Source organism: Neolamprologus brichardi, chromosome 1 (assembly GCF_056152115.1).
Source record: "Neolamprologus brichardi isolate AB-2024 chromosome 1, ASM5615211v1, whole genome shotgun sequence".
NCBI lineage: Eukaryota > Metazoa > Chordata > Actinopteri > Cichliformes > Cichlidae > Neolamprologus > Neolamprologus brichardi.
Window position 1 is genome coordinate 24,957,846 of NC_142104.1, and position 20,174 is coordinate 24,978,019.

General features: G+C 38.7%; 1 protein-coding gene across 5 annotated transcripts in view; it reads right to left on the reverse strand.

The window, feature by feature from the left end:
* The window catches only part of diaph3 (diaphanous-related formin 3), a 161,551-nt gene that overhangs the window by 99,046 nt on the left and 42,331 nt on the right, over positions 1 to 20,174 (reverse strand). For all 5 annotated transcript variants that reach the window (XM_087839718.1, XM_087839711.1, XM_087839696.1 and 2 more), the window contains 3 exons: positions 4,299 to 4,394; positions 2,039 to 2,133; positions 1,148 to 1,249 (listed from right to left, as the gene is read on the reverse strand). In XM_087839718.1, the coding sequence (XP_087695844.1) occupies positions 1,148 to 1,249; positions 2,039 to 2,133; positions 4,299 to 4,394 (293 nt within the window). The remainder of the gene's footprint in view (positions 1 to 1,147; positions 1,250 to 2,038; positions 2,134 to 4,298; positions 4,395 to 20,174) is intronic.

Here is a 20,174-nt window from a genome sequence, read left to right on the forward strand (position 1 = left end):
TCAAAGATGAAAAAAGCACTAGTCCCGAGGATTGTAGCTACAGCTGAGCCAGCAGCATGCACATACTAATAAACAGTGATTCCTCAGATTTCAGGAGTGATGCGGAATAATCATTAACTGCGAGTGATTTACAAAAAATTACAGGCATGCATATGGCTTCTGTTAAAGACATTAAAATATGCTTTCATTGACTGATATAGATGAGTTATGTGGAAATTTATATTTTGAGATTAAGCGCTTTAGTTCTTCAACTTACTGTCACAAAGAACAGTGAACTTATTCACGTAGCTGCAGGAACACTCAGCAACTATGGTGGTGACCTTGTGTTAAGCTTTTACAACAGGCAAGACATAGACCTGAAAACAAAATACTACTGCGCACAAGGCTGAGTTAAAGATCAATTGAAAGTGGTGTTGACTGAAAATAAAAAAAGATAAAATGAATGTTTACACAATGGTAAATATAAAAAAAAGTACATTAAAAAGTCCCTTTGAACCTGAGCTTTTGTGGGCCCACACGAGTAGCACAACCTCATTATATAAGCAGGCTCTCCTTTTTTCTCGTCTCCTCATTGAACAAGATACAAAAGATGAGTTATGTTTTTGTCCGTAACGTGATCGCTAGGTAGAAAAATAAAAATACATAAGTGACACCTCTCATGCACAATTCTGACTAAACCTCCTTTGAAAAGTCTTTAAGAAAATGATGCTGACATAATGAGGCAGAAGTGCTGCTCTTTAATGTGCATAAATTAGTGCACCAGTCCACAGGTGTCCCGTCTTTCCTCTTAAGGCTTAAAAAGATAGAATTTTAAAGAGCTCAGGATTATGATAATTACATGAAAGTGTTCTCTGTGTGTGTTTCCGTTGGAATAAGACGCCGAGAAAGAATACAAGACAAGTTTACGTGACTAAAACATTCAAATATTACGTTTTATTACACCAAATATGCGTTTTTTGGCTCTGATAAACTATTTAATTCTTAATACACTTGTGTTTAATAGCATTGTCAACAATAATAGGCACACTGTCTGAGGTCTTCCGGCAATAAATAAGGAAATATAAAGGAAAGGTCATTTTTGTGCTGTATATCTGCAGTTGGGAAGTTGACAGATGTTTGTGTGTGTTGTGCATTTGTGTGTACTCACCACAACCCCAAACTGCTCAGGCTCTGACAAATTAGAGTACTCATTTTTGTATGTGGTCAGCGCATTAAGCTGCTCCTGCTCCGGTAGGTGCTTTACAAGGTTCTACAAAGAAAAGGAAGAAAGGGAGTGAGAAGCAGGAAGGATATACAGAAATTTACAGACAGCTAACCTGCTGCTGTTCTGTTTTTGCGCTGTCTCTGTTGGTGTGTTTCAGCCATGTGCTAAGCTTTGTTACTATGATAAAACATCTTATTACCAAGCAGAGACTATGTAGCTTTATACTGTAGATCTGTAGATACAACTGAAATGAACCACACTGGTCCATTGAATTGCTGTTAAGATAGAAAAACAGAGATTGACACATACATGGAAGGACAGACAGATGGATTGGATGAACAGAGTAAGTCAGTGCTAAGTGTGAGGTATACAGATGGCATAAACACATCCAAGTTATAGCCAAAAAGCTGGTAAAGCACTTATAAACACAAACAAAACAAAGCAAAAAAAAAAATTTCAGCTAAACATCAGCTGTAACATCAGCATAAGTGCTTATTTATTTTTTACTGACATACTGCCTGTGCTCACCAACTGTTTCCACACCTGCTGTACTGCAGGCTTTACAGATGCCCAACGCTTTAGCCTTGGGCTACATGCTGTTTTAAGATAGACAACTAATCAAGACAATAGACAAAGAGTTGAACCTGACCAGCTGAGTAGGAGAAGGGCAAAACTAAAAATATACTTCCAGCCTCAAGGTGAAAAGTTGAGCATTGACTAGTTTCAAAAATTTTTTCTCTTTTATCTCACAGCTACCTACGTCCAGAGTTGGGTGGAACGGGAAAGTCATCCACTAAAGTAACGGAGGCTCTATGGCTTCACTAAACAGCATACCTGGATCATAGGTTCAGAGAGTTGCTCTTCATCGACCTCCACTATCATGCGTCGAATTTCCTGATAAGGGATGCGGAAGGAGCCCAGGAAGATGGCTACAGGGGGGGAAGAGAGAGAGATGTGGCGAATGGAGAAAAGATTGACAGCTGAGCTGTAATGTTGAGATATGAGACAGTTGGTCATAAAAGAACTGAAAAAACAACCAAACACACAAAAAAGAATAATGTGAAATAAAACAGTACACACAAATCTTATGAAACAGGTTAGTCTGACCCACTCAGCCAGCGATGTCTTTAATTTTTCTTTTTTCTTTCTGACTTTTAAAATTAAAATCAGTTTTTTTATGTATTGGCTTAGCAACCATGATATTTTCAAGCAAGAGTTAGGACTAGCAAAGGTATGGTGGATGCCTCGTCAGGGCTAGCTATTAGTCTCACAAGCAGAAACACATAAAAAAAATTTACAATTATTGAGCATGTTTGAGGTTGAACACTTTGGAGTGTTCTGCATGTAAGTGTGTATGTGAAGTATGTTACAACATTACATTATACATATACAGGAGAGCATGAACTTTTGAAAACGAGAATGTACCTTTTGTTCTGCACACTTTTTTGCTCTACTTGGTTAAATCATTTTAAAAGTTTTGGGGGCAGAAATAATAATTTTTAATTTCAGGTTGAGCACCAACTTTGGCGTAACAATCAAGTTACAAAGACAAATGTTATGAACCAAGATATCCTCTCATATCACCATAGAATCCCAAAAACCTGAGACCATCCATGAATTCATATCCCTCAGTGTGCTGTTTCTCAGACACCCTGTGCCTAGAGAGAGACCTCCCTACATGGTGTTGAAAACCACCTGGCAAGACTGATGAAATGAAGATGGACAAAAAAAGAAACCCCAAAAAGCATACACGCAGACTCACCAGGAAATCTTTTTATAGTGGTGTGTTTGCTTAGTACTTTGCAACGCTTGGAAAGACAAGTTGCCCAGGCATGTTCCATCCCTGGCATAAGTATCACATAAAGGGATAGCAGCCTCACCAAAGATCTCCTGTGTGGACAACCAACAGGATGGCCACGGCTATGCTACAAAGACGTGCGTTCACTTGACTTTAAAGCTACAAAGAGACAGAAAAACCTGCAGCTTGAAATCCAGAAGGCCCTGCAGGGCTTTAAAAGACAACAGTTTGAGAAAATGGCCTAAAAAAGTCAGCTCAAAAGACTAGTCATCTCTTATTCCTGTGAACAGGACCAGAAGGACTTCAACTCCCGCATGGGACTTTAGAGTCACAAGAGGCGCCTCTCGAGCACCACAGACGACAACCACGAGCACGTATCCAATTGTCCCACAGGACTTCAGGAGGCCAGCTACTACACAGTACAAAACTGAGAAGAATTAAAAAGAAACAGCATGTGCAAGGATTAAATTGAAGTTTAAACACACGTCCAATAAATGATGATTTTTTTTTTTTAACCTGCATATATTCAGTTGAGGTTTTACTGACAAACTAGCCCTTCTCTTCTTAAAGCATACGTGAAATGTGACACGACTGTGATATAAGCTCCCGGCTGTAACTGGTAATGAGAAAATTTTAGTACAATTCATTAGGCAGAATAAATTTGCACTGTATCTCAGTATCTTAACAGTGATGGCATCAATCAAGTAACAGAAATAAAACCCCTTCTCAGTCCTTGTCAAACCTCAATCAAAGCTTTTAGACTCTTTACCTCCTATGGTGGACCACATAAACCACCAACTCCCCCTTTCCCCCCCCTTGCTCTCTAATTTCTGCTGCATGATTTATCACTGTTACTGGGCTGATTAGACTCATTTTCTTTTAATACGTGAAACAAAGGTCACAGCTCCATGTGATATAAGCCAATGAGGTGCTAAGATCTGAGAGTGCTTAAGAGATCAGCTGGATCCTCATTAATGCCGGGTGTTTTTTAAACCGTCATTTTCAGACCAAGCATGCGTGTGTGAATGCATGAGAGAGATGAAGGAAGGAAGGAAGGAAGGAAGAAAGAGAGAGAAGTTCTTTTTTTCCTTCTTTCCTTAATGGATCCTTAACGTTGTTAATTAGGTCCGTGTGAAGAGATGAGTCATATGTGGCAAAGGCCAGGTTCACATGAACTGTCTGTGTGTATTAATTGCCATAGCAACATGCTAAGGTGTAAAGCATACCAAATTTCTCTATAAATGTATATAAATCTGCCTTTTTTTAGGAGTAGATAGAAAGGAAACAAATACTTACACAGATTCTGTGCAATCTTTGGATCGAGCACCTTCAGCTCTTTAATTCTCTTCTTTATGGATTTCTTATCCTCTGTATCCTCCTCTTCTTTTTTAGCTGATAAAGACAGAAATATTAAACTGCAGCCACCACACATAGGCAGAATTTAGACAAATGAAGCATGAATGAAACACACACATTCGGAAACAGCACAATTATAACATTTAGATATCAGTACAACATAAAGAAGGGAACAACAACAAAAAAATTAACTAGGTGGTGGAGAAAGTTCAGATGTATTATATTTATTTATTTACCGAGTTGAAATATTCCATTAAGTGTAAATATGTCAAATTTTTAACATGTCAGCTATTTCTAACAGGCTCACAAAATATTTCCGCAAGTCTTTGTTGTATATATTTACATATTTTTGCAAGCGAAGAATGACTCAATGATATGATGCCATGTGAGTAGAGAAGCATGGAGAAAGGGATTATGGGGAAGTTCTCTCATCACACCACTGAGAGAGTAAGGTACGGGGCCCGAAAGCACAAAGTTGCACATTCGGCAGAGATGTTATAGGTGAAGGTAAATCTGCTTTAGGGTCACGTGGAGGCAGGTAGGTGGGATTGTGACAGAGCTGTTGGTAGATAGGAAAGCCAATGAGACGACACAGAGATGTATGCTTCCACATGTGTGTGCGCACACACACACACCCACATCTCTCTCACACTCACATTCACACACACTCTTGAGCCACGATCACAAAGAGGAGTTCATGGTTGGTTTTAATTATTTAAGAGACCAGATTAAGAGAACAAAATGTGCATCCCAGGAGTTTTCGGGGTAATTGTCTGGTGCTGTAATTATCGTGTATGTGGTGAGAGGGTAGGAGAGGGGAGGAAAGTAGAGGAGAAGAGGAGAGGAAAGCAGAGGAGAGGAGGGGAACAGATCAGAGGAGCACACGGGTTAATCCACAGGAAAAGGTATTTCTGCTGTTCCACATGGACCCAGTCTTCTTTCAGGGATTCTGTATCTAATTAAAAAGTGAAGAGGTATGCTGTGAGCTCCCGCATGAAGAGACTGGTATGATGTCCACAAACATGAACACCTACAGTATGGCACACCACACACAAATACACAAACACGGCCACACACTGAGCAATCCTTGGACTTACGTGGTTCCTCTGCCAGTACACTCTCCTCACAGTCTTCGATGTGAGAGAGAGAGAGCAAAACGCAAAAGAGACACAAGGGAAGGGAGGGGTGGGGTGGGGCAGTGAAAAATGTGTACCGTGGATAGAGGAGAGAAATGAAAATACATTTTTATAAGAATGCTTCCTGTCCACTGCAGCGTGAAACACAAAGAGAAAGGAAACCACAAATACACTCTAAAATCTGACTTGGAAGAGTGGGTTTAATAGACAAATATTCACTAGATCAAATGAAAAATGATGTATGCTTTACTTTCACAGCTTCCCAACTTCTTTTCCCCAAATCAGGTAGTCTTTAACCACAACTGCTAACATCACATTTGTGTTTCTAGCCTCATCAATAATGGTAGTATAACACCTTTTGGATAGTTGAATGGACAAACGAGCAAGGTGAATGTGTGTGTTTGTGCAGCTTTTGTGTGACATTTAGAAACTCTGTATTGTAGTATGTATGTCCTTTTTGTTATTGATATTGCAGCTCTAAACATGGCTGAAATGTTTCCAAAGAAGACAAGCAAATTTGTATGAAGATGGGAATAAATTTCCACTTTTTTCTGCATTGAACATTTTACAGAAGCTAAATGGATCTGTGTATTTATCTCCCATTAGAATAATAATTCAATGTTAACTCAACAGTTTAATTACAACAACGTTTTAAAGCACACATACAGTCAGAAAGAACACACACCCTCTGCCATTTCAATGGTTTGACATATCAGGACATAACAAAAAAAATGGTAGGTAACAACATCACATGACATATGTCAGTGTGTCATTATTCACTGAGGAAAAACTAATTCAAAATGCACCCCATGATTCAGTAGCTTTTAGAACCGCCTTTAGTGGCAATAACTTGAAGCAATTGCTTTCTGTATGATTTCATCAGTCTGTCACAACCTTGTGGAGGAATTTTAGCTCGCTCTTCTTTATAATGTTTATAATGCTTCAGTTCATTCATTTATGCACAGCTCTCTGAAGGTCCCGCCACAGTATTTCATTCAGGCTGAGGTCTGTACTTTGACTGAGCCATTACAGCACTTTGATTTCACTCTTTTTCAGCAGCAAATCTTTTTGTAGGAGTTTTGCTGCTGCGTTTGGTATCATTGTCCTGTTGCATGACCAAGTTTCAGCCAAGCTTTAGTTGTCCGACAGACTGGTTCACATTTTACTCGAGAATACTTTGATATACAGAGGAGTTCAGGGTTGTATCAATAACTGCAAGGTGCCCAGGTTCTACGGCTGAAAAACAAGCCCAAATCATCAGCCCTTCACCACTGTGCTTGACAGCTGGTGTGAGGTTTCTGTGCTGATGCGTTTGCTTTTTGCCAAATATGATGTGTATTATAGCCAAACATCTCCACTTTGGTCTCATCTGTTCAAATGACATTGTTCCAGAAGTCTTGTGGTTTGTTTAGATCCAACTTTGTAAACTTAAGCCATGCTGCTATGTTCTATTTAGAGAGAGAAGGCTAGCTCATCTGACCTTGTGGTGGATTTGCTGGGAAGTCCATCTCTGGCAAGATTACCATCTGTCCTGAATGTTCTCCACATGCAAATGATATTTCTCTACAGCATGCTGGATTTCAAATGATTTGGAAATTAACTTATAACCCTTCCCAGATTGTTGGGGAGCATCAGTTGCTTCACTAATACCATTAGTGACAACTTTGCTCTTTGGCATTGAGTAAACACAAACCTGAACGCTCCAGACCAGCCAACTGTCAAAACCTCTGTTTTTATAGAGACATTCACACTTCCTCAATTAATCAAGTGCATTTGATTAGCAGCACCTGGCTGCTGATTACCCTTTTAAGGGTAAGTAAGGGTGAACAAACTGATTTTACATTTTGTCTTAATTCTTCTTAAATAAATAATGACAAAATGTACAGCGTCATGTTTTGTAATTTACCAGATAATTTTAAAGATTTTTTTAATTCTGAATATTGAGATGTACTAAGAGGAAAGCCCTAAATAGCCTCTAGCTTACTACATTAAGATGTTGTATTGATCTATTCGTCATGCAGTTCAACAAAATCATATTTATTACGAAGTACACAGAGACTCTCAAACACATAACACCAGAGTATCAACAACCTCGTTTCAGCACACAAACATACTTGGCTACGTCACACAATCTATGAAGCGTCCTCACTTAAAGGCTAGAGACATCTCTATTGTATAAGAGATGGTGAGATAGAAAGATAGAAATTACATTACTCCAACACACGCACACACACACACACACACACACACACACACACACACACACACACACAGCTACCTCAGGTGTTATCAGTTAAATCAGCTAATTGGATTGCCCCCTTCCAGCATCACCCTCTTATCCTCTTTGGCCTTAAAACAGCTCTTCTTCAGGGAAGCCTGCTCATTATACATCAGCCAATTAAAATCTCCTGCAGGAGGGTCAGAGGTCACTGGTTAATCAATCAGAGGGAGTGGCAACAGTTGTAGTTATCAGATTACGCTATCACCCAGGAAGTAGGAAAGATAAGGATGCACTTGTGAGAGCAAACCAGTGGGGAGTCTGCATCCCATTACACGTCTAGCAAAAGCAGAACAGGAGCACAGCGTAGGTATGATGCGACTAGAGTAGATATTTTAAGACCTAATGACAAGTGGATTAATAAGTGTAAAAAGATGACACATCACAGGAATAAAAAGTTGCACCTGTTCAGAGAGGGAGAGAGATGGAATCAGAGCATGACAGGAAGAGGCAAGTTACAAACCCAGCCATCGACTAAAACCACTGTTAAGATCAGGAGCTGAGATCAGATAACGCAGAAAACGGAAAGCAGGAGTCAATCACAAGACAGCAGAGAGCAGTGCATTAGGAACAGACACCAGCACTGAGAAAATGGCTCTGTTCTGCCACAGCAAACGTCACATAGTGTGAGAAATCTACCATCTAAGAAAGTTAAAGTCTCTTCATGAAGGCTTGTGATAAATGTCAATGTGATGGCGGGACGGTGGACAAAGGAGGAGGACAGATAAGTATGAAAAACAGAACAAAGATGAATGCCCGTCTCAATTTCTTCGCCTCCAGTGTAGGATCCTTAGGGGAAAAGGGATTCTGAATTATTCCAAAAGTAACAATGAACCCACAAGAAAAAATAAATAAATAAATATGGTATTTTGTGTTTTTGTAAAAAATAATTTAAAAAAAAAATTGTGTTATTCTCTGAAGAAAAGCACAGTAATGTTAGGTTGCCAGGTCAGATGAGGATCCAAAGCCAGAATCCTGAAAGAGTTTTGCTCTGCTCACCTTGCTTGTAATAATTCTACTGAGTACTTCTTATCCAATCTCTGGCACAGTTTAAAGGCACTTGACAAAAAAATATGACAATGTGTGACACTGCACACACATGCACACCTGCGTGCACGCACACACACACACACACACATCCCCAACCACAGCAGTGCTTCCCACAAGGCAGTACCAGTGAATTCTGCCATCAAAGCACTAAAGGGAGTGGTGGAAGAAATAAAACTGCTGTGAAAGAGCATGACTGACATGACAGGCAGGCCTCAGAGACAAGCAAGTAACACCTTATATCCCCCACCCCACCTCTCTCTAAGACACACACACAGACAGCCTACTTTCTTCCCTTGCCACAGCCTTTTACACTGGGATCACCACTTTATTTTATCAGGTTGGATTTCTAATCAGAGAAGAAAAAAAAAACACCTTACTGGAACTGGCCACATAAACACAGTCACAGGAACACACAAGAAGCTAACGACCAATAAAAAAATTTTAAAAAAATTAATTAAAACACACACACACACACACACACACACACACACACACACACACACACACACACACACAGAGTAACTAATACTTAAGCTTAAAATGTTAATGAGTAAAGAAAGAAACTGGAAAACACGCGAGTGCACGTCATTTCATCTTGTGTTTGTCTATGTCGCTTCCTATGTGCCTTTATTATTTATGGAATGATATAGTGGCACAATCGCCTCCTCCGAGGAAGCAGATAAGCGCACAGCGAGGGGAAAGTTGAGAGGGCCACAGACTTGAAAGGTTAATTAAATCAGTGTGTTGTTTCCAATAGCCAATCAAGGCAGTCATGCAGGTAAAGTTTAAATCACTGCTATTAAAGGGGTTTCTGTGGCAGGGATAATTCAGGGGGCCTTGAAATTCAATGTGCAAACACCACACACACACACAGACACACAAAACTGCCTGAAGCAAAATCCACTGTGAGACATCTGATGCACAGGAGGGGGGCTGTCTGCAGCAAGTGAACAAATCCACCATTCCGACACATCTGTCAACTCTACAGTCAACAGAAGGAAAGGAGAACAGTCAAACCAGCTGCACAGTTTGACTGTTGACTCACTGTATGCTTCGGATCCAGCTATGTCCTGAACTTCAGTCAGCCTGACAGAAAGCACGAGAGACATAAGACACATGTCCAGTAGTTACTTGGACAATGCATACCCTGCCCTCACCTTTCCCTCTCCGCCTCATCGATGCATACACTCCTCCATCCTGAACAGCAAAGTGATGACAGCTCGACTAGTCTGTTTGCACATGGACTAACTTCCCCACCAGAGTTTAGTGAGCGCCAGCGAGTGTGAGACAGAGAGGGAGATCAGAGTAATGAAGTGAGGGGCTCTATTTTGAGTGAGCTAATCAAAGCGAACCATCCAGGGCCACCTCTCTCTGTGATCCAGACTAGATGACCCAGGGCCATAATTAGTCTGAGACTTTCATTCTGATAGCAGCAAATTAACAGACTTCATTAGGCTCTTCTCTCCTCCTCTATCCCTGCTATACCAAGATCACTTAAAGTGTCCCTGTATGAGCACCAGCATCTACAACATACTGGCCAATTGCTCTTCACAAAGAAAGGAACACACCCCGCAGAGAGAACGTGCAAGTATACACATTTGGAAATCAAAAGTTACTGACAATACATGAGAAGGTTTATAATTGATTAGAAGCCTCTGTTAATCAGTGTGCACCGGCCTGTGGGGATGAATGTAACAGGATTGTCTATTTCTCAGTGGAGTAGTGCCCTCTAAAGGCCTCATGAAGACCTACCAGTGCCCTCTTAATACATCTGTGTACGTGTGCATACACAAGCACACACACACACAAATGAGTATTTTCTGACTGCTCTGTCATATCAGGTATGAAGCATTATTATCTCCATTTCATTTCACTGTCACAGCCCCAGTATGATCTGCACAGTTGTTAAGCCCACCCTAACATTTCCCAAGTCATTCAATGGATTGATGACGGCCTAAATCATTCACCTCTGAAGTCATTTGCAATTTTTTCCGTTTTTCTCCCTATGCTGTTGCAAACACGTCTTCGCCCACTACCTTCCCTACTTCCAGCGCTGTATCCTTCCCCTCCCTCCTCCATACACAAACCTACACGTGTGGATGAAAAATCGCAGCAGAAAAATAAAGTCGCGAAAGCAAATATGTTTTTAACGAGCCGGCCCATTACTTTGATGATATGAGAACATAAAAACACAAATTGGGACTAAATTGAAGTGCTGATGCTTGAGAAACAGAGACAGGAAAAAAACACAACTCAACAACAACAATGGAGGAGGAAAAGAACAGAAAATAGAAAAAGATTAAGCACACACACAACCACACACACACACATAAAAAAAAAATGCAAAGGGTGGGGGTACGCGTTTGTAAAAACGTGACATTTTCAAACATTTCAGGACACTGTCACAGGTCCAGGTAATTGGTGTGTGGGTCCAGCACACACTGTAGCACATTAGACATCACATTAGACAATTCGTAATCTGACCAGAATATGGCTGCGTGGCGGGTTCAAAATATATATGAAAATAACAGGCTGGGTGTAAAATAAGGGTGTGAGAGGGTGGGTGGGGGTGGGGGTGGGAGACAGCCATGTGTATGGTGTGTGATCGGACGTTCCCTTTCAACAATAATGAAAAGAGCTTTTAATGATTATGCATTTGATGAGATCTCTCATACTGGCACAAATTTTCTACAGCCACACGGAAAGTCATTATAGAGCTAATGGTATTCTTCAAAATGTCAAAGCAAAACCATAAAGAGAGCGAGAGAGAAGGAGAAAAGAAGCACAATCGAGACAGAGACACACAGGAGAGAAAGTCCATTTGATGAGAACAGGTATATATCAGCAGCAATGCTGACTGCTAGGCAGCTAGACATGGACATGCTGCTGATATCCTCATATAGTCAGTGCGGTTCAAAACAAGCTATATTTAAAACATTTGATGTGATTTTAGAAGCTAATTCCTGCCCTCAGTGAACAAAGCTGCACTCTGTGCACCTCTGGAGGTAACACAGATGTTTATTTTTATCCAGCTAAGTGAGATTAATATGGTAATTAGGCAACTTAAGAATACATAAGCATAAATGAGAATATAATGCCAAGTTCTCAAAAAAATATTTAGGCATATGATTTTCAACAGGACAGCCTACTGTACTGCTTTTATCCCCACCTTCTCTAGTCCTCAATCGTCTCCTAATTCCTGTGATGGTGTCCACCAACCTCCTCAGCTTCTTTTCTTTTCTTGTAATTCAAAAGCCTTTCAAGTTCTCCACGCAGCAGACCACAAAGCTCTCGCTTTTGTTTTAGGAAATACACCCACCTCGCATTTGAGAAACCCATTAACCATCATATACATATGTTAAATGGCTCCAATTTACAGATACTCTGAGGGTTAATGCAGTGAAGGCTGACAGGGGAGAGGCATGGACATGAATGAACACGGCTGTTTAATGTGTCACATCAGCCTGAGTATGACAAGTGATGAAAAGCTGTTAGCGCTGACCGGTCTTTACCGGCATATGGGAGCCTTTTCTTTACTGTATGTGCTGCTTAACCGCCAAACCAAGCATACGAGTTAATTCCCTCCTACATACCAGCCCAATTTCTGCTCCCCAAATATACTTGTGCAGAATGACAGGACCAATGCAAATACACTTCCTTACAGACCATTATATTCATATGGAAATTAGCTGTCTAATTATCTGTTATAGCATGCCAGCAGTAGGAAAAGAGACTGTCTTTCTTCAACTTTCTCTTTAACAGGCTACATTGATCTAGTGAGCCTGACACTGACTCAAACCAAAGACTTTACACTGCGGTAAATAACATTTTTAAAAAGGATAGGCGTGAAGCATCTTGTCCAAGCATAACCATGCTATGACTTCAAATGATTTATTCACTAAGTATTCGTGCATCTTCACGCTAAAACATATCCCAAGCTGCATATGTTTACAAGCTTAATCTATGATTCCTATTAATTATCTGCTTTGCCAGACATTCACTATTCATATTGTACAGTATTCTTAAAAAAAGGAGGAGGGAAAAAACAAAAAACTTGGTAAGGCAACAACAAATACAGCATCACCACTGGTAATCAGATTAAACCAAATTAAATACTATGTTTGCACTGATCAAATTAACACAACATCTCCACGCAAGCATTATATGGATTTATTGAATAACTGTTTCTGTATATTTAAAACAATCATAGAACCACTTTTCAAAGCTAACGTGTAAATTACCACACAGTCTATGTGCTGTGACGGTTTTGAATTATTCCTTAAGTATATCTCGTTCAAAAGTTTTAATAGTACACAGCATGCTGCTAATACTGCAGCATGTTATCTGTGGTGTTGTTTTCTCCCAACTCTTCTGTAATAACTACATTTTAAAGTTTAAGCATTTTGTTGCATAACACAGAACAGCCCACGGCCATTCTGAACCTTTTTTTAGCAGCCGATGTGAGCTGAATCCTGTATTGGTCAGGCTCCAATAGTAAATAAAATAATAATAATAAAAAAGCTATTAACTTCCTTATGTTTCTCAATTTTTAGCAGTTTCTTTCCCCAACACCCTTTCCATTTCTCTTTCTTTTTGTCTACCGTCTTGCAGTGTTTCAGTAGAGGTAGGTTATTAGTGGATGCTTGTATTCCAGGAAGAAATGGCAAACTGATTTTGTGATCTTTGAGGGTTTCGTCTAATTGGATGTTATTTATTAGTTGAAAAGAAGGCTCAGGAAAGGGCAGCTCTCTTCATGTTGTTGCTCATTTTTGTTCCAAGCACTATAGCGACGAAACTGTCTCTCTGCCCTCTCCTTGGTAAAAAGAAATAGAAAGAAAACATGCTGCAGATGTCAATTAAGATGTTACTCTTTAGAACACAAACTGCAATTATGTATATTCATATAACATGCCAGTGTGACAAGTTCACATATGGGGAAAAAAAGAAAAAAAAAAAGTTTTGTTTTTCCCCCCATATGTGAACATGGTAAGAATTTAAATTTTATCTTCAAAATCTCAAAGGGAATTCTAAAATTCTGAATCAAGATGTAATTATAGAATATACTAGAATTAGAATGACACGTATGTGGACGATTACAAAGTTAGTCTTTTATACCATCAGTGACTTTTAAATCAAACAATCAAGTGTTCAAAGTGCAGACTGTGATTGCAATAACTGCCCGAAGCCTGGAACCCATGGACATCACCTAATGCCATGTTTCCTCCCTTGAGATGCTCTACCAGGCCTTTAATGCAGCCACCTCCAGGTGCTGCTTGTTTGTGGGTCTCTGTCTTCAATTTTGTCTTCACTAACTGAAAAGCATGCTCTGCTGAGTTGACATCAGGTGACTGACTCAGGCAATGAGGATCTTTCATTTCTTTGCCTTGAGAAACTCTGGGGTTGTTTTTGCATTAGCCTTTAGCTCAGTATCATTTGCAATGTGAAGCACTGTCCAATCAGTTTTGGAGCATCTGCAGCAATCCAAGCATTAGTACAGCCCCGTAGTACACTTCAGAACGTATCTTGTTATTTCTATCAGCAATCATATCATCAATAAACATTAGTGGTCCGGCTTCACAGGCAGCCACGCATGCTCATGCCAAAACACTGCTTCCACCATGTTTTTGTTTTTGTTTTTTTAAGATGTTTCTGGCAACGTCTGATCTGGCGTTCTTGTTCCTGAGTATAACCCGTTGTTTGACAAACTCACCATTTCTATTCATGACCACTCCTAAAGATTTTACTTTTTCATTTTGCTCATTTTGTTTTTTCAGCTAAGCGATGGCCTCCTTCACTTGCACCAGCATCTCTTTAATGAACAACTAACAAGTGCAACTTAACACTCCAGAACTTTTATCTGTTTAATTTGTCGTTTATTACCAAGGGAATAGACTCACCTGACCATAAAACTGTTTATAAATCAGTTGTACAATTACATTTGAGCACACTCAATCACTCAAAAGTGTTTAGAATTCCTTAACTCCTTCAATTAAAGCACAAAGTCTGCATTTCAGCTTTAATTACATCATGGCTGCGTGGGAAAATAACTGAACACTGGTGCTGAACAGTGGCAAATTACAAAAAAGTGCCCAACAAATGTCCAACAAATTATGGACCTAACAATATGCCTGATCCAACCATGTAGGCTTAGCTTTTATTATAAATATATTCCTTTATTGAAATAAAATATATTAGTGTTTCCTAAGCCTGGCTTAGTTTATGATGTAAATAAAACAGCACCACTAATTTAGTCATTCCCAGTTTACTTCTCAAAGAAATAATCGTTCATTTTATGATGTAAAACAAACATTTAACCAAATCCAACTGAATACCAAAAAGGCAGGTCTCTACAGGTTTGTTTTAATCAGTGCCCATTATGTTTAAAAAATTACCATCACTGCTGGCTGATCCAGAAGCAACAACAACAAACAGATGAGACATGAGTAGTGTAGTAAAAAGAGGACATGTTCCTCATAGTACTTAATTCCCCACCTGCCAGCGACTGGAATATGTTCTGTGATTTTCACCTTGTCTTCTCACTAACACCCAAAGGAAAGCCATGTTATACATGTTTTATCTCTATCTATTGACACTGATACTCTCAAAGAGCTTCTCCAGAGGCTATCCGTGAAATTACAGAAATTGCCAACACTTCTGAGAGCTGTCAGCTCCTTCTCTGCTTGTCCACTCAGTACATTTGCTTGTTTGTTTCTCCGCTTTTTCTTCTTGTCTGTCCAAGTAAGTAAAAGGCACAGTACAAAGAAGTCTTTTTTACTCTGAGTTCATCAAATGTTAAAAACATAAATAAATAAATCTTAGTCCTTTGATATTACAACTATTTATGTCAATACAACCACCCCAAAGGGGAATGCACTGCGCAAGCATTCGATATATTAAAAATTGTAGGGAGATTTGAAGTTATAGTGTTTGCTTATAAAACTAAAACATCTACTTTTCTAAACTATTTCTCTCTTTACTGCTGATGGTAAGTTAAAACTAAATTCACTGTAAAATTCAAAGACTCCATTTAGACTGACGCAATTTCCAAAATTACACAAGTTCCTTGGATAATAATTCACCGATCAATCACAGAGTTAAAACACTGGCTAGAGGTCTACACTCTTGAAGGATGATGTTACAACTTAACTTTACAAGGTCGCATAATAAATCCAAGTCTGTGGTTGCTTTGGCAACACATGTAACACGGTCCACGGACAGAGTTTTATAGGCGTTAGAAGAGGTTCTTTATGTTAAACCAACAGGCTAACAAGTATTTTGAGCAACACAAAATACTTCAGATTAGCTACTACCTACCTGCAAAGACTTAGCTTTAACACTGGTGAGTACGAAGAGTAAAAATTTGAACAAACTAGTCTTCAAATCTGCATCTTAATAATGATTAACTGCCTTTACTTTAGTAAAATGTACAAGACAATCCCAACTTCATATGTTTGTCAGATTTAACTAGATATAAAACCTTTTAAATTTCAATAGCTTTTATAAAAAAAAGTAAATAATAAAAAAAATAAAATAGAAAAAATGTAGGGGAGAAATACTGCTTAGAAAGGTCAGGTCAGCGTCATGCACCTTTATACAATTATACAGGTGCAAGTAGTAATGGAAGTTATGCTTCTTTAACAGATCAATTGAAATCCCTCAGTGCATGACTAACATGCAGGTTACAATTTCACAAACTCTCACAGTAACATCTTGGAAATTAGTTTGGGACCAACTAAAACTGATGCTGCAAGATAAGAAAAGCAAGTAATAATTTTAAAAAAAAAATCTACTAACCTTTTGTTTCTTATGTAGAGCAAACATGAAGGCAGATCATGCAGCCAAGCAGAAGTTGCAAAAGAAAACAAGAGAAAAAAGAAAAGAGAAAGTAAAGAAGCAGAGACAAAGCAAACAGAAAAAAGAAGAAGACAGTGTTATTTGAAGCAAGCATTACTTTAGACTTTTTGATGTCAGTAAAGAAATAAAGCACTACATTGAATGAAAAGTGATGCTAGAGACTATAGAAAGAGTTCGTGTACTATATGCACTGCCAAAAAATATGTATAATTGTTATGACAGTTTAGGTTCACTTTTGATTTCTTTCCAATAAAATCAAACAAAAAGCAGAAGCATCACACAATTTTGAGATCTCTCTGTTCATTGAAATAGACGTAATGTTCTAACATTCAATACTTATTTGAAGCAACAATGACACTGATGGCTGATGATGACTGTGTCATAATCACATCAGACATTACATGTCAGAGGCTTGTTTCTCTCATTCGAATAGATCACGTTACACAGACTGATTGCTCTCATCGCATGCATCGGCATATTGTTTGCCAGATTTTAAACCTGCATAACTGTTTTGGCCACATTCACAGCAGCGACTGGAGCTAAAGTGCAAATTTCACATCTAATGTCTAGATAAGAATCTGAAATGTTCCAGTTAAACATTCTGCAACGTATTTTCCGTTGTGCTTGTGTTTGCACAAAAAATGTAAAACAATATTCTCATCTACTTCCAATCTTTTGACATGGATGTGCAATTTTGTCACATTATTCTGCCCAAGTTCACATGGATTTTTCGGCAAAAACAGTTCCACAAAACAAAAACAAAAACTGTGGTTACATATGTGTGCAGTTATGAAAATAAATGCACTATTTTCCAGTTGTTTTGATGTTATTCATTGCACAGGTCACCGCACAATCTGTGACAATGACTTAGAGCTAAAGCCAACACCACTTTTAATTCTCTGACTTTTGGAGTTTGTTGGTGAAGCATAAGACCTCCATTCTTCCCTTATGGCTTCTTACTTCAGCAACTGATACAGTAACCACAAAGACAGCAATTATGGCCCTCAGTTGTCAAGGGAGCAGATTAAACCTTTGAGTTCAGAAGCTGACATTGTAACAACAATAACTTTGTTTAATTTACTATTTGTGATTATTCAACATAATAAGATAAGTCTCAGTTATAGATATAATAATTAATGTTGGCTAACACCATAATAAATAGCAAATACAATTAAAAATCAAACAGGAAATAAAGGAAGAGAGAGATATAATAAAGGTCATCACCGGGACTCAAATTATGGATGCTGCTGTTCATAGTACTATCTTAACCTCACAAATGAGAGGATACATTTGAGTGAACTACAGAGTTAAGAGTCATGGCTTTTGCACACCTGATTTGATTTTGTTTTAAATACATTTTAAAAGCTAGGCCTAAACCATAGTAAAGGTAACTCATATTTTCAGCTTGCAGATACAGTCTGTGATGATTAAGTTGACTGTGTATCATTTATCATGGTTGAGTTATCCTTACCCGTTAAAATCATGACAACATTCATTAAGTCTTTGAGGCTCTCAAATGGCAAGACAGCTGACCTACAGTGGCTTGCAAAAGTATTCGGCCCCCCTGAACTTTTCCACATTTTGTCACATTACAGCCACAAACATGAATCAATTTTATTGGAATTCCAGGTGAAAGACCAATACAAAGTGGTGTACACGTGAGAAGTGGAACGAAAATCATACATGATTCCAAACATTTTTTACAAATAAATAACTGAAGAGTGGGGTGTGTGTAAATTATTCAGCCACCTGAGTCAATACTTTGCAAAACCACCTTTTGCTGCAAGATCTGAAAACTGCTGTTCACAAACGCTGTCCATCTAATCTGACTGAGCTGGAGCTGTTTTGCAAAGAAGAATGGGCAAGAATTTCAATCGCTAGATGTGCAAAGCTGGTAGAGACATACCCTAAAAGACTGGCAGCTATAATTGCAGCAAAAGGTGGTTCTACAAAGTATTGACTCAGGGGGCTGAATAATTACATACACCCCACTCTTCAGTTATTTATTTGTAAAATATGTTTGGAATCATGTATGATTTTCGTTCCACTTCTCACGTGTACACCACTTTGTATTGGTCTTTCACCTGGAATTCCAATAAAATTGATTCATGTTTGTGGCTGTAATGTGACAAAATGTGCAAAAGTTCAGGGGGGCCGAATACTTTTGCAAGCCACTGTATGTAAGCACACCGATTCAGGTGCTTGTCTTACACTGTAAAAGTAGATGAGGAATATTAACAATAACAAACAAGAATCATTTTTTAATGTTTTTATTAAAGACTTGTTCCAGACATTGCTGTAATTTGCCCAAGACTGATTAGAAAATGTAGCAAACAACAACAGTTTTACACTAAACAGTTATTTATGTTAAAGTTTACAATTCCTATTATCTATGTTTATGGGAAAATTGTCCCTCAGATAATGGGAGATTTAATCTATATGAAATAAACTAATATAACCTTTTAGCTATATGCAATGGGAAAATGATAACATCTTAGGAAGAATGTGGGGAGAAATGGGAGTCCGTGCCTGGAGTTGTAATGGCATGAACTGACCAGGGACTAACAGGAATAGCAGATAAAACATCGGGAAGATTAAGTGAAGCAAAAAAAAAGAAAAAAGAAAAAAAGAAACCCCCAGCTATGGTTCTGCATGTGTGCACAGACAGAGGGGCGGGCTTGGACGAGGTTAATTATTTAATAGCCAGTAAATGTTATCGTAAACATATATATTAGGGATAATTGAGTAACCATAAGCAGCGTTAAATCTTATTAAAGTCAACATCTATTGCTTTGGTAAGTGGCTTTAAAAGACTGTCTCAAAGGTCCTCAGACAATTACTGTATGGGTGGCTTTATTAGACCAACTGCTTCTCTACTGGGAACTGTCACTCTTCAAAGAAATGCATTTTTGCAAACTGCTTGCTCCTAAGTGGTTCACCTTAAAAGGTTAGCATGAGAAATGGTGAGATTTTTGACATTCAATGCAATGCACAGAGCTGCACTCAGCATCACCCATTTTTGATGCTTTCAAAAGTTGATCTTAAGTTGGGGGGTTTTTGTTGTTTTTTTTATTGTGAACGCAAGCAGTGGGGGAATGGTCTAAAGGGAGCTTACAAGAAAAGCTGTCTACTTGCATGCACTACCACTGGCTGAACTGCAGTGGTGCTGTAAGAGAAAGAAAGTGGGGGAGAAGTAGAAATTATAATTAATTAATTATAAGTATAGCCGAGCTGAAGTTGACTTCCCTGTCCAAAGTAATGTTTACACTTTACAAATTAGGTTTTGTTTAGACAGTTATGTTAAAACAAGACAATAACTTTTTATACTTGTGTTTGAGGTTTGAATTGCTGCAGTGTTAAACCTCATCCTACCAACCAGGGTCTGCACAGACCCCAGAGGTATAGTTGTTGTCATATCTGACAGGGTATTTAATGCAGGTAGGGTAGTTAATGATTGTTTGCCATGGATTGTGGACTGAAGTATCAGAGTAGCAACAG